Source organism: Cydia strobilella, chromosome 23 (genome assembly GCF_947568885.1).
Source record: "Cydia strobilella chromosome 23, ilCydStro3.1, whole genome shotgun sequence".
Lineage (NCBI taxonomy): Eukaryota > Metazoa > Arthropoda > Insecta > Lepidoptera > Tortricidae > Cydia > Cydia strobilella.
The window spans coordinates 5,265,165-5,280,282 of NC_086063.1; the positions used below are offsets into that span (position 1 = coordinate 5,265,165).

At 38.4% G+C, this 15,118-nt stretch overlaps 1 protein-coding gene across 1 annotated transcript; it reads right to left on the reverse strand.

Moving 5' to 3' along the window:
• Positions 1 to 3,786: 3,786 nt before the first annotated feature.
• LOC134751736 (pro-resilin-like) lies at positions 3,787 to 10,921 on the reverse strand. Its single transcript, XM_063687180.1, has 7 exons — positions 10,795 to 10,921; positions 9,811 to 9,846; positions 9,064 to 9,119; positions 7,028 to 8,191; positions 6,320 to 6,464; positions 5,429 to 5,563; positions 3,787 to 4,136 (listed from the first exon to the last, which is right to left on the reverse strand). Exons 2-7 carry the CDS (start codon positions 9,814 to 9,816, stop codon positions 4,017 to 4,019), a joined length of 1,626 nt encoding a protein of 541 aa, XP_063543250.1. The 5' UTR covers positions 9,817 to 9,846; positions 10,795 to 10,921; the 3' UTR covers positions 3,787 to 4,016.
• Positions 10,922 to 15,118: the final 4,197 nt, after the last annotated feature.

Sequence of the window (15,118 nt, forward strand, 5' to 3'; positions counted from 1 at the left end):
GAAATATCTACATCATCTGTGAAAATTTCAAATGCCTAGCTATCACGGTTCATGAGATACAGCCTGGTGACAGACAGACAGACAGACAGACAGACAGCGGTGTCTTAGTAATAGGGAGGCCATGCTCATTACTATACAGGCTCATTTAAAAGTCGGTAGGAGTTAGGATACGAGTTTTGTTACTCACGGTTCATGAAATACAGCCTGGTGACAGACAGACAGACGGACAGACAGACAGACGGACAGAGGAGTCTTAATAATAGGGTCCCGTTTTTACCCTTTGGGTACGGAACCATAAATATAAAATGTTTGTCAAAGAACTTTACCAAATATTTTTTAGGTCGTGTCCACCGCCGCCGCTGTGCCACACAAAGATGCTCCGGCTTCCTAAGCCTCGTTTTGTAACGCGACCTTACCCTGGTTGTCGTTGTCGCTTCCGTTGTCACGTGACAACGACACGTCACGACAACGTCACTTGTCATGATTCCCTAGACCTTGCAACTTGCAAGTGACTTGAAGGGCGACCTTAAGGTCTGTACTTAGTCAATTTATGTAATAATGTCCTATAATATTTATTTACATATTAATATTTCATTTATTTACATACAAGATATATACAGTGGTACTACGTAAACGAAATTAATAACTAGCTTAAATCTAAAATAGGCCCTTGAGGCATTGTTGCATTTACATATTTATTTATTTCATATATTTAAACATATACATATTTTTTTATTATATTTTTATACATATGAATATATACAGGATATATGGAAGAATTTTTGCTTAAACTGAAGCGGAGACGCTTCATGTTCGCTCGGTCAATGAATGGTTTCAAATTGAAACCATTAATTGACCTATTATTGCAACTATTGAAACTTTCAATTGTTGCAATAATAAGGACCTTTGACATTAACACTTCCCCGCTGAAGTAGGTACGAATGAGGTAAGTACGTCATCAAAGTCGTTATGAAATTTCGTTAACGTTTATATATAATCACGTAAAAACACGTCAGTGGCTCAGTGGTATGATAACACTTACTTATTCTGTGTCAGTGCTTAAGGGTTAACAAACATCGACCTTTGTCATTCGTAAGTTGCGGAGTTACCAAAAAAGTTGAGAAAATTCAGGAAAACTTCATTTTAAAAATGGAAAATTTCAATTTCTGTATAAAAATATGAGAAGTTTTCAAAAAATTTCTTAGTGAAAATTTCGCAATTTTTGAGTTTTGTACGGCACATCAGTAAGCGTTCGTGAAGTAATGTCGAGTGATATCATTATTATTGTAAGTATTGAATATTTAATAAAAAAAAGGGCCAAGTGCGAGTCGGACTCGCGCACGAAGGGTTCCGTACCATTGTGTAAAAATTTGCAAGAAAATCACGTTTTTTCTATAGCCCCACTTAAATATTTATTTTATTATGTTTTTAGTATTTGTTGTTATAGCGGCAACAGAAATACATCGCCTGTGAAAATTTCAACTGTCTAGCTATCACGTTTTATGAGATACAGTGACAGACGGACAGACAGACAGCGGAGTCTTAGTTAGGGTCTCATTTTTATCCTTTGGGTACGGAACCCTAAAAACAGCACAGAGGGCCAATTTTTTAATTTCGAGCGCTCGATTTCGTCACTCGAAACTCGAAAGTTTGTGGAAAACGGCGAAATTGATAATTTTGAAATACGAGCAAAAGATATTGGGAATCTAGTGGTATTGACCACTCATTTTCAATTCTATTAGTAGAGTTTAAATGTATGTTTAAATGTAGTGGAGATCGAGTGCTCGAAATTCAAATATCGGCCCCCTGGAACATGTAGAGTTTTAGACTTCAACGCGCTGGGGAAGCATTTGCATTTAGGTGTAGATATGCCTCGCGCTGGGCCTCACGGCGTAGATGAGCGTCCCCCGGGTGGTGCATGGGGGTACGGTCGGTAGCACAGCTTAGCTACGTTTTTCGGCTAATTCCGGTGGAATCGTTAACCAAAAATGGCTGCGGTCCTCCAGCATTTGGAGGTTGTGCGGCGGGTTAACACCCCTCCTATGAAAAAAACTAAAAACGTAGATTTGAAATTGTCCTTTTATAAAATTGGGGCACGACTTGACGACGTGTCGTTTATATCGGCTAAATCCCGAAATGGACGAACTGCGTAGTAGACGAATGAACGAAATACGATTTGGACGAACTACGTATTGGCTAACAAATCGCCTCTCAGTGCCACGATGTCATATTTCGATTCAATCAATGAATCTTTGGATCAAAATCTTTAATGTGATTTCTATCTAACATCAGGCGTGTCTCACTCCGCGATTTCGTCGCGTCGCTACAAGTACCTGCGGCCGCCTGTAATTGCCGCACACCGCTAGTAACTTATACTAGAGCGGTACTGTCATAGTAAATTTTGTAACCCAAGTAAATTCACTGCCATCTGTCGACACACTTTAAAACTAAAAATAAAGATTTATAAAAATACGATAAAATGTATTTAAATATGGATAAATGATTTTTTTTATTTGCATTAATTATTTTTATGATTTTGACCCATGTTCTTTCACTGATATGCGTTAAAATTGTTAAATAACAAACGAAACCGTCAACGCCATCTATACGACAGTTGGCCAAAGCTAGTGGCGCCCTCTGATCGAGAATCAAATTTTCTTGATTTTCGAGGCACGTTTTTTCCTTAGACTGTATCCATCTATTACGGAGTTATATCTATCTTTGCTATATGGAACGCACGCCTGCACGCGCTTGCGCCGCCTTGCGCGTAGTAGTCGCATTTTGTTAGGGAGTGAATCTTCCGTACCTAGTACTATTATATGTTCTGTGCTAACATGTACATTTTTTTTCTGAGTAAAGGTACACAATTGATGAATTACGATCAACACTTCCTTGTAAACTAAGTCGACTTCGATCGATACTTACCTTACTTTATTGGCATAGGTATTTACTTAGTCAACAGACGAGATGTACCTAATACCATTGTTATGTATACGCACTTCTTCAGCAAATTTACATTATAGAAATTTGCTCCCTTCTAAAGAATTCTATTACCTAAAGCTTTCTAGTGCCCTTTTTTTTATACTACGTCGGTGGCAAACAAGCATACGGCCCGCCTGATGTTAAGCATTCTCCGTAGCCTATGTACGCCTGCAACTCCAGAGGTGTTACATGCGCGTTGCCGACCCTAACACTCCTCTCCCTCGTTAATCTCATTTCTTTTCTCCTTTTTCGTCAGACTATATAAGTAAATAAGTATGTATTTTTTTGCCGTGCCAATTTTTTTACTGAAAGGAAGGCAAGGAAAAATTAATTAATCAGTAAATTTAACTAAAAAGACGGGTGATCGTATTTGGGGTTTAATTTTCATTTACGAACGAAATAAAAAGCATAAAATAACGTCATAAAAATTTATTTGCACTAAATTATCAGTTATCACTACATCACAAGCTACTTACAAACTAAGAGGTACTTTTTTTATACATTTTTCAATTTGCTATAAAATAATAAATAAATGAGTATTTCGCTAGTCGTTCGTAAAGTTCGTAACAAAAATTGCAAACAAAACACTTTAAAGCGATTCCAATCTTAAAAGTCCCTTAACAATTCGATTTTAACCCCTTACTGCATGTAATATTTGTTTTTAAATTTGAACTTTAATGTCAATAGAGTTGAATATCATATCCGCCATATATGACTTCGAATGCGGTAAAGATAAGTTTCGAAAACGGTACAAAAGTAACTTTTTTTTTTCACATATTACATATAAGACCTCGCTGACTCGTCCTTCGAAACTCACTTGAAATTGGAACGGACTTTTAAAAACGGAACTTTCAGCACCCATGGTAACGCATTCCGATCAGGACCCAAGTGACTATACTATCCGCAAACCAACCTGATGACCGGGGTCGTAAAACTTTTCATTTACGCTTACGCAAGAGTGAGAGAGATAGTGATATAACCTCGTCCTCAGTTTCTTTTGCGGATGATATAGTAAAATGATCCTTAAAGTGTTGTTAATAAGGTCCATCGCCGGAGCGGCTGATGTTGTTAGCGTTGTCGTCGTATCCGCCAGATGCTGGCTCCACGGAGATGCGGGGCTTGAAACCACGCTCGTCGGCTTCGTATTCTACCACCTGAGGAATTGCAATATTAAGTGAAACAATAGGCTTATAAGTAAATGCACTGGATTTATAAAATTACATATTTTTGCCGCAGATGGTTAAAGGATCGGCAACACCGCTGCTCAAAATACGCTAACACACCGTAAATTTAGCTAAATAGCGTCTCATTTCGTGACTACTTTAAAAACTTGTATCTTGTTCTGTCAATCAATAGTAGATTGTTAACCAAGGGATGAAAGGCATTCATTTCTGCCGAGGTATTTAGGCTGCCAATAGTCCGAGGCTGAAATGATGCCTTTCACCCGAGTTAAACACTCTACTTTTCATTTCGAATACGAGGAAAGTAAAATGCATGTGGTTTTTTAAAAACATGACTAAGTATACATTTTTATAGTATTTCTTGAGGGTACTTTCAATTAACAATTCAGGCAAAAGTATCGTTATTTATGGAATGGAAAGTCAAATATCAGAATGGAAATTGTATAACAAATCCATTTAAACTCAAATTTCAATTGCTTATCGTAAAAAAAATAAAAAAATCGTACTTCGAACGCAAAATGCTCTAGTGCAGACACGTATCATTTTTGGCACTCCTTTTAGAACAACAATGACCCTCTTTCAGAGCATGAGAAATGAAAAAGAAAAATGTGGTAACTGTGTGGTGCAAAACGCGAAAAGTTTTAAATAGATGGAAAAGTTTTCGGAAATTTCAGGATAATTTCACAGGAAATTAAGGATACTCGTTTTGAAACTATGTATGAGATGCATACAGAGTACAGTCAAGGGCATAAATAAATATATACATTCCCAAAGTTTCAAAACTATGTGTACGCTCTTACACGTTAGACAACAAAGTCGTGTTCACATATTTTTGAGCCATTTGTCTGGATCGATATTTTTGCCTTCGACTGTACCTGCGTTTCAACTTTGAGTAGCAGTGTGAGATAAGTAAGTAGGTATCAAACGTTTTTAAAGTAGTGACGATTTCAAAAATTTGTTTCTGCATTTGGATTAGCGAGTTATGTTTATCGTTATTTCGCGGTTTCTTACCTGCTTTGTGCCAACAGGTAAGACGACGATGTAGCTGCCTTCAGCGTGGTTCTCTGGCCTTGTTTCCGAGTGCCCGAAGTAGCTGCCAGATTCAAAGTCCTTCTTTTCACTTCGTACTATTGTTTCTTACCTGTTTGGTGCCATCAGGTATTACGACGAAGCAGCTGCCTTCAGCAGGGTTCTCCTGTCTGGTTTCCGAATGCCCGAAGTCGCTGCCAGACTGTTAATCGTAAATTTTTTGTGTATTTTCTGACCTGTTTGGTGCCATCAGGTAAGACCACGAAGTAGCTGCCTTCAGCGCGGTTCTCTTGCCTTGTTTCCGAATGTCCGAAGTCGCTGCCAGATTCGAGATCGTTCACTTTGTAAGCAAAGTCGTAGTTCGCTGGCTCCTGAAATAAAACATTGAGCGAGTGAGCGCTGAATACATACTCGTAAAGACCAAATCACACCGATGTCAGTTTAGGAGTATTTTCAACTCGTTAACTTATTCTATTGTCTATTTTTTTATGTTTCTAGGTAGGTATGTTATGTTATGTATTGTATTTTTATAAATTGTTCATTGGTTTTCCCTTACTTATGCATTACTCTATAAATATCTAACGACAACAGTTTTAGTTACGAAATTTTATGCAGATTGTAATAAAGTATGATTTCATTGGACAAGATCAACTTGAACCGTATCTACTAACACTTATTTGCCACCGTTTAATACCCCGCTTTGAATATTCATATATTTTTCTTCAATATTTAACCTTCAACCTGCAACAGAATTTGCTATTCGAATTTTAGTTCTTTTGGTCTTTGTATTAAATTATTTTAGTCGTTACCAAAAGAGTTTACGAACCTGGTTCAGCAGCTCATCAAGAGCGCCCCTGGCATATCCGTAGCCCTGGCTGGAGAAAGAGCCATATTGCTCAGGGACAGTATTGTACAATTGGTCATACCTGGTTCAGCAGCCTCATCAAGAGCGCCCCTGGCATATCCGTAGCCCTGGCTGGAGAGAGAGCCATATTGCTCAGGGACAGTATTGTACAATTGGTCATACCTGGTTCAGCAGCTCATCAAGAGCGCCCCTGGCATACCCGTAGCCCTGGCTGGAGAGAGAGTCATATTGCTCAGGCAGAGTATTGTACAATTGTACATACCTGGTTCAGCAGCTCATCAAGAGCGCCCCTGGCATACCCGTAGCCCTGGCTGGAGAGAGAGTCGTACTGTTCAGGAACCCCGTATTGTTCAGAAGGCATGGCGTCGAAGGCGGAGGGGGCGCCGTATTTGGAGGAGGGGGATGACCTGAAACGAAATGATATAAGTATTAAAGGATAGAATTAAGTTATTTAGATATGAGATCAAAGGCAGGCCTTAAGCTTAATTTCTTAGTGCAAATATACTCGTAAATGTCAGGAATTGACTTTAAGAAGAAGAATTAAGGATAATTCACGCTAGTCCGGGCCGGGGCCAGCCCGGAGCTTTCGGAGCTTCGTTTTCTATGGAAAGCACCACGTGATCACCGATCAGCCGTCAGAGAAAATGACATGTCGGACGCCTCGGCCCGGGCCCGGCCCGGTCTAGCGTGAGCCATCCTTAAGTAGGCGGTAAGATGCTAAATCTTATGTACGATTGGGTGCCTAAAGAAGAGCGAACAATTAAATGATTAAATGATATGATATCGATCGTGTAGTGCAAATATAAGTACTACTGGTCAACTAGGTTAAGTGTAACCTGAAAACTCGTAAACTCGCAAATGCATAAGATCAACCGATGGTGAGTTAAGAGTGTTTTTGCTAGTACGAGTGACATAGAAGAGGTGTTATTGGGTTTTCTAAATTCTAACATATAGGTTTCTAAATACGAACCTGGCAGAAGCGAAAGAGGATGCTAAAGCGCCGGTCTTTAACCCGGCAGCTCTGCTGTTCGGTGCTCCATACGTATCGGACAGACTCCTTGCAGCGGGCGCTCCATAGGTGTCCGAGAGACTCCTTGCAGCGGGCGCTCCATAGGTATCCAAGAGACTCCCTGCAGCGGGCGCTCCATAGGTATCCGACAAGCGGGCGCTTGCGAACGAAGAACCAGCCTTATGGCCTTGGGAATAGGAGTCGGAAGACCTTCCACTAGCAGCACCGTATGTAGACGAGGAGGTAGAGAAGCCAGAGCGGCCTTTAGCGGATTTGAAAGAGTTTTTGCCAGAGTAAGATCGAGTGGAAGGGGCACCATATTCTTGAGATAGAGAGTTCGAACGGAAAGAGTTACGAGCAGGAGCGCCATATTTCTGAGAAGGAGACCCAAAGCTTCTAGCTGACGGAGCACCATATGCCTCAGAAGGAGCTGATCGGAAATCTTGAAGAACAGAAGACAGGGGAACTCCGTAAGAATCTGACGGGGTATTTCTGAAGGCAGGTGCGCCGTAAGAGCCTGAAGGTGCGTTTCTTAGTCCAGGAGCTCCGTATTCCTGAGAAAGTCCACGGGAGAAATCTTGGGAAGGAGCGCCGTAGGTAGAAGACAAGCCGCGAGCGCTCGGGGCACCATATTCTTCAGAAGGGCTTCGGGCACTGGGAACTCCATACTCCTGAGACAGTCTTCTAGCGCTGGGGGCACCGTACTCTTGGGAGAGTCCTCTGGCGCTTGGAGCTCCATATTCTTGAGAGAGTCCTCTGGCACTAGGGGCACCATATTCCTGCGAAATTCCCCTGGCGCTTGGAGCTCCGTATTCTTGCGATAGTCCCCTGGCGCTTGGAGCTCCGTATTCTTGCGATAGTCCCCTGGCGCTTGGAGCTCCGTACTCTTGAGAGAGTCCCCTAGCACTTGGCGCTCCATATTCCTGTGACAGACCTCGAGCACTAGGTGCCCCGTATTCTTGGCTGAGACCTCTAGCGCTTGGTGCCCCGTATTCCTGAGATAGGGACCGACTAGAGGCCCCAGGGGGGCCGTATTCGGTGGAGAGAGAACGGCCGAGATTGGAACCGTGGGAGTGGGAACCATGGCTGTGGTCATGTCCGGATCGAGCCGCGGCGTAACCGTCGCTGGAATTAAGTTGTAAAATAAGTTACTTTAAAAAATGTTACGAATTTTCTAACCATTGTAATGTCTATCTGATCTAGACTCCGTCCGAGCTGTATGCACTGACTTGGTAGGTAGTGACAATGCATGTATAGTCCGACAAGCAATTGTAAAACATTATTGAAGGCGCCACTTCCTTTTTGACGTAAAATTAAGACACATGGCAACAATCTAGTATGGAAATATTTTAGTTCCAGTTTATTTAATTTCTAGAATTTTATGTCGCACTATATGTATATCCCATCGGACATACTTGACGTAATACTTGGCATGAAAACTTAATGTGTGACTTTACATTAAATACAATGTAAAGTGTAAATTTTTAATTGATTGGTTATTTTTTTAATTAGTATCCTGTTTGGTATTTTTCCAACAATACTAAAGCAAGTGATGATGATTGATGATTTATGCTAAATACGAAAAAACACTCGTGCGACTATGTACAACAGTATACACTTGACTAACCATTATTAGACGTTATTTCTTCGCAAAAAGGTTTATAATTGGCCACATAATTATATCAACCATTGTACCATCTAGGCAAAGTATTCTAGGGCACTTATGTAGCTCAAATAGAGCGTCAAAATAGATAATCATGTAAATAAAAATAAAAAACAATGCAAGAACTGATTTTGATAAACTATAGCTAAGAACCAGCGCTAGAAAATCTGCTTTCAAATTAAAAAAGAAACGCATCCAAATTAGTTTACTTACCTGTTTAAAAGCTACGGTGCACAGTCACATAGCGGTCAAACTTACGAGTCAAGTCAAACCTCTTGTGTTGCGTTTGGACTCGGGGGTTAAATACAATACTTAATTATTTTAATCAACTTACCCGAGAGGAGCTTCGGCGGCCGCTAGCGACAATAAACAAATTAAAGGAACGAACGCCTGAAACATACAAAAATGTACAGTTCATTAATAATTACAAATGGTTGCTGAAAACTTGTAGGATATTAAATACGTAAAAAGTATTGAAGTAAACTGGGTCATTTATTTATTTATTTGTTTATTAGGATCACCAACAGAAGATACAATTTACATAAGTACTAAAAGGTAACATAGGTAACGCCGCCAGTCATGGGGTCCATGCCGCAGTTCCGACTTGTTAGAAGGGGTATTCTCTTTGTAATTGCTTTTATTATATTTTATAGTTTGTGTTTTTATTCTATTTCTAGGTTTAACTTTAGTTTTAATTTTGTAAAATTATAATTTAGTAAGTACTAAAAGACATTCAGTCTTTTTTTTTATATACCACGACGGTGGCAAACAAGCATACGTCCCGCCTGATGGTAAGCAGGGTTCATTGTAGGGTTAACTTAAATAAAGAGTGATGGTGCCAACCATTGGAGTTTAACCCTATAAGTACCTAATCGTGATTTAGTTTTTCTGTAGTAACTGTTCTTAAAAGTACAGTTTTTTTAAAGCAGCTACTTATAAGTAAGTAAATTGTTTTTAATAACAAAAAAATAAGTAAGTAAGTTGTACATTGTACGAAAAGAAAGGAATATTGGTTACATCAGATAAAACAGATTTAGTCAAAGTTACTTGAAGGGAATTTTCAATTAGTATTATGAATTACCTTCATGCTGTTGCTCTGAGATCAAAATGTTAATTTCTGAAACAAACACAAAAACAGATGTTATTAAAACTGACCTAAGTAAGTATAGCAATGTGCAAGTACATTCTCAAAATTTCCGAAAATTTCTGGAAACTTTCATGAGAAAATTCCCGTGCAAGTTTCAGATTAGGGATTGTTACTCAATGTTCTTAACTGTTGACGACTGTTTGATTTAATTATTTCCGGCACATTGCGTCTATTTCAAGTGTCATAGAAATAAAATCAAAACTAACTGTTTGGCAATAAATGTGTAGAAAAAATACCAAGAACTTTTGCAATTTTTGAAATTTTTCTTTGGCACATTGCTACATAAAGGAGCCAACTGACTATCAGTTAGTCGGACGATTTCGGCCTGTCAGTTGTTCGGAACTGTCAAATTTTTGTCCTAACTGACAGGCCGATATCGTGTGGCGGACTGATAGTCAGTGGGTCCCTTAAGTATTCGTCATTTCAGTGACCTATTCTTATAGCATGCCTGGTATTCATTTCACAGTGATTTTAATAAGTAACATAGACAAGTAAAGTTTAATTAATTGTTCAACACAACAGAAAATGACCATAAATATCTAAAACTAATTTAGACAACAGGCGGTCACATTGCTAAGAGGCGATATCTTCCAGTCAACCTGGGATGTGAAAACTGTTCGAATAGAAGATCAAAAATAAGCAGATAAAGCAAAATTGGAGAAAATTTGAAAAACTACTAACTACAAAAAGGTAATTAAGAAGATTAACTGAAACACTACCTATGTTATAGAGTTGTGTTTTCACGTTCAAAACTGTTTTTATTTTTGCAATTTATCTTTATGAAATTTGACTTTGATACTGGTGAAATCCTTTAATAAGATGAAAAATAAGGTCCTAGGTTTATTTATTTTGTACGATTTCTCACATACTCCAAACTTGCACCTTTGCCTCCACTTTTTGACCATTTATTGTACCTACCTATAAGTTTAGGAGATACAACACGATGTAAGACAAACTATCGAATGTGTCAATCCAAACTAACACTGCCTATTTATACAACGAACTTAACAATGACCACAACTACCAAGCTTTTGCGTGTTTTTAAACCTAAATCCGTTCAACTTTGGACTCTATATTACTTTGTCTAAAGGTCGTATTATATTTTGACCAATTACTTATAGAAAATCAACAATGCAAAATCGGCCAGTACGTGATGCAATTTTGAAACTGAATGTTACTGAATTTTAAACTTTACCACATCTTAATACGGCCATAGTAAGAGTTATCAAAGCGCAAATAGAGAGGTTCAATCGAGTACTTGACAAACTTTGAAATGCCCTTTAAAACTGGTATTACTTCGATTTTGAGCTCTATCGCTTTGTGTTAAAGTAGTATATATAGTGAAGTTTTCAGGTAAATACTGAGGCTTCATTGTAGATGAACCTTCGTGGTAACATAGCAATGATATGGTCCATCAAGATTGTATATTGATCTCGGCAAATCATCAACTTTTAGCCTTTAGGTGACATGTTTAAACATTGGGCACGGACCAGGTTATAATAAAGTCATATAATAAAGAGTCTAATCATAACCTCTTTATAAACTTAAACTTTTATTTACATACAAGATATATACAGTGGCACTACTAAACGAAATTAATTAAGCTCGGTTGTCCATACAAACGTAGTTCCGCTCTCATTTTAAAACGACTAGCTAGATTGCCCTGAAACTTTGTACTTGCAATAGGATAAGGTATATCTATGTCTGTAATTAGTTTATGTAACTTCAGATACCATAGTTAACAAAATACAGCGAATTTAAGTTTTTCATACAAAATTTGTTTTTGCTCTATTTCGTTTGTTTTATAAACTGGAGCAATATAAACTAATTTCAGACTCAGATATATACCTCATGTCATTGTATGTGCAAAGTTTCAATAAAACCCAACACTTAGCCGGTCCGATTTATCTGATGGTGGCTATAATTCATACTAATATTATAAATGCGAAAGTGTGTCTGTCTGTCTGTCTGTTACCTCTGCACGCTTAAACCGATTTAGTTGAAATTTGGTATACAGATAGTTTGAGTCCCGGGGAAGGACTTAGGATACTTTTCCTCCCAGAACTCACCCCTCAAGGGGGTGAAAAGGGGGGTGGAAATTTGTATGGGGAATCAATAACAGCTCAACCGATTTAGATAAAACGTTGTATGGGGATAGTTTGAGCCGTGGGGAAGGACATAAAATAATTTTTATCCCCGAAATCATCTCTTAAGGGTGTAAAAAATGGGGTGGAAATTTATAGTGGACCAATTTGGGGGTGAAAAAAGGATGGATTTAAAAGCAGATTTGTTTAAAAATTAAGGTACCCAAATTACTAATTCCACGCAGACGAAGTTGCGGGCAAACGCTAGTATATGTATAAACATATAATAGGAATTTGGTGTTAAACCATTGAATTTTGGTGAAGAAAACCACCGTGAGGAAATTTAAAGGTATGTGAATTCCCCAACCCACTTTGGACCAGCGTAGGGACTAATATAGCTCAATCCCTCTCTTTTCGGGATCAGAGGATAGTACCTGTGCCCAGCAGTAAGACGTACGAGTATATGAGCTGGTCTTCATTAAAAATACAAAAACAAAAACAAATATAAATAACTTTATTTTGCATGAAATATGGTACAAAAAGTGGTCAGACAATATTATCCATAAGTAACACATATTTCACCAGCATCTGGCATGCTAAAAACTAAACTTACAACTAAAGCTAAGTTTAAACAATCATAGTCAAGGCCTATATTACAACTATCATGCACCTACCTCAGTTAAAAGATATACAAGGAAACGCTTTGCATAAAACATACTGCCCTTTTGATTACATCAACTCATATAGACTTAGATTTACCAATTTTAGATAACGCGTCCATTTGAGCCTCAACCTCATATCTATTGAAACATTTCGAAGTTGCAAAACGACAGTAGACAGTAAACCCAATTTGCTCTCGCACGATCGCCATAAGGCCCATAACCTGTGGAATGTCAATTGGGGTATGGGTTATCTGCTACACAGATCACACCCAACTTAGATGCCATACAAGACAACACGCTATCGGAACTCATGTCTACAAACTTAAAAAGTAGTAGGCCCGATTAGGGGTATAAACATCGCTCGTCTCGTTCGTTTTTCGTTTATTTCTTAACGTTAACTTTCCTAATAATGTAAATTACCGATATCAACAAAAATTGAGTCCTCACCTCACAATGGACGTGTAGTATAAAATGACATAGGATGCAAGTCAGTGCTGCTTATGGCATAATTTTATTATTATTTATAAGGCACACACTTTGTTATTTTACAAGTGAAGATATCTTAGTGGCGAACAATGCGTGGTGATTACCACCATCGCCAGTTTTCGTAAATAATGCATAATGCGCCTTTCAGACGCATGTTGCGCAAGCATTCACACTAGGTACCAAAAAAAAAAAAAAATAATTGGAAAAAAAAAATGTATGTAAAAATATGTGTACCTATGTAATATTATGTATATTTGTGTACTCATACTCATACTCATACTCATTTATTTATAATAATATTTCATATTACACGTCATAATTGGATTTACATAATATATTCAATTCATTCAAATAATCATTAATTAAATTAAAGTAAAATAATACAATATAAAAATAATCAACACATATCAAATTTCCAATAATTAATAAAAATACAAAATATAAAATTAAATTAAGATTAAATCATTATTATTATATTCTGACATGTCATAAAAGGCTTTTGTGGTCAACCATTATAATATTCAATTTTCATCTAATGTATCGGTTACCAGTTCATTTTAGTTTAAAAGACCCTGCACGTACTTTAACATTCTGGTGTAGTCCATTGGTTAACTGATAGAGAATGCTAAGATTGCTAAGGCATTAAGACCGCTATTTGTACTATCAATATCATGTTTTGTGCAAATAATATATGTACCTATAAATGCGTAGTCTGTAGAACTATGTCTGCATACGCATGCATATCTTAAGCTCCACACTCGTGCGCGAATCGCGGCACAAGTGTGGAGTAGGTTTCGCAGATCTGCGACGCTCGCTCCACACGCCTTCGCGGCTTCTCGTCGCGATTCGCGCACGAGTGTAGAGCGGGATTAAAATTATATTATAACACAATATCTGGGAGACCGAGCTTTGCTAGGAAAACATATAAAATCTCAAAAATGCGCGTTTTCCCAGAGATAATAATTAAGACCTAGCTTGATCGATTTTTCGCCCCCGAAAACCCCCATATATAGGCCAAGCAATAAGAAGGTAAAGAGGGAAATGCTAGGAACACAATTTTTGACTTCGTAGCTTTGTTTGGACTAGTTAGGAGATGAACATATCAAAAGTCCCCGACCGTAACCCTGGTGCTGGGGGGGAGAGGGGGGTTTAAAGGTTCAATTTTTCAGTTTTTCGATCATATCTCAGAAACTATGCGTCTAAGCGACATGGTCACTTATACAAAATGAAAAGTGATTGAATTTGTTACAAGTTTTATTATGACAAGTTTTTTGATATCTTGTACAGTTTTGTGTCAAGTCAAGAATTGTGTTCCAAGCATTTCCCTCTATAACTTTTTTGGGCATTCATTTCCTGGCCTAATAGCAATTCTATTCTATTCTATTCTATACATACAAGAGTACCTGTAGGTAGGTAGGATTAAGATTTTAAAGTGCAGGCTACTCGAGCTAGGTCGAACTAGTGTCCTCAACGGCATAGACGGAAACGCCGCAGGGGATGTTAGTGGGTATTCTCCTCCTCTTCCTCTGGCTAGCAGAGGAAGTTATAGGAGGAACGAGTCCCACATACCACCCCCCAATGGGCTTCCCCAGCTCGGGGGTGAGATGCGTAAATGTATTTACCCCTGCGTAAAAAAAAAAAAAAGGTCGAACTAGTGTAACAAACATCGTCGTCGTATCAAGCCGACAACATGAGCCCGATTCATAATCAACTTGTTACGTTTTTGATCGTTGATTACGGACCTTGAAGATCACTCACGATGATGACGCTGATTGATATGTTAGTCGTTAGTCACCAAGACGATTGTCAACGTCGTGTCAAAACCAAATCAAAACCATAACAAATTCTTGAATCAGAATCGACCTCCATATTATTAGAGTTACACCAAGAAAAGGCTGCAACGATTTTGATAGCATACGCAGTGTTATTTATACGTCATAATTTCATAGAAGTTGAAGTGAACACGGCTTTATTATTTAAAGGGCCCTCACACTCGTGCGCGAATCGCGG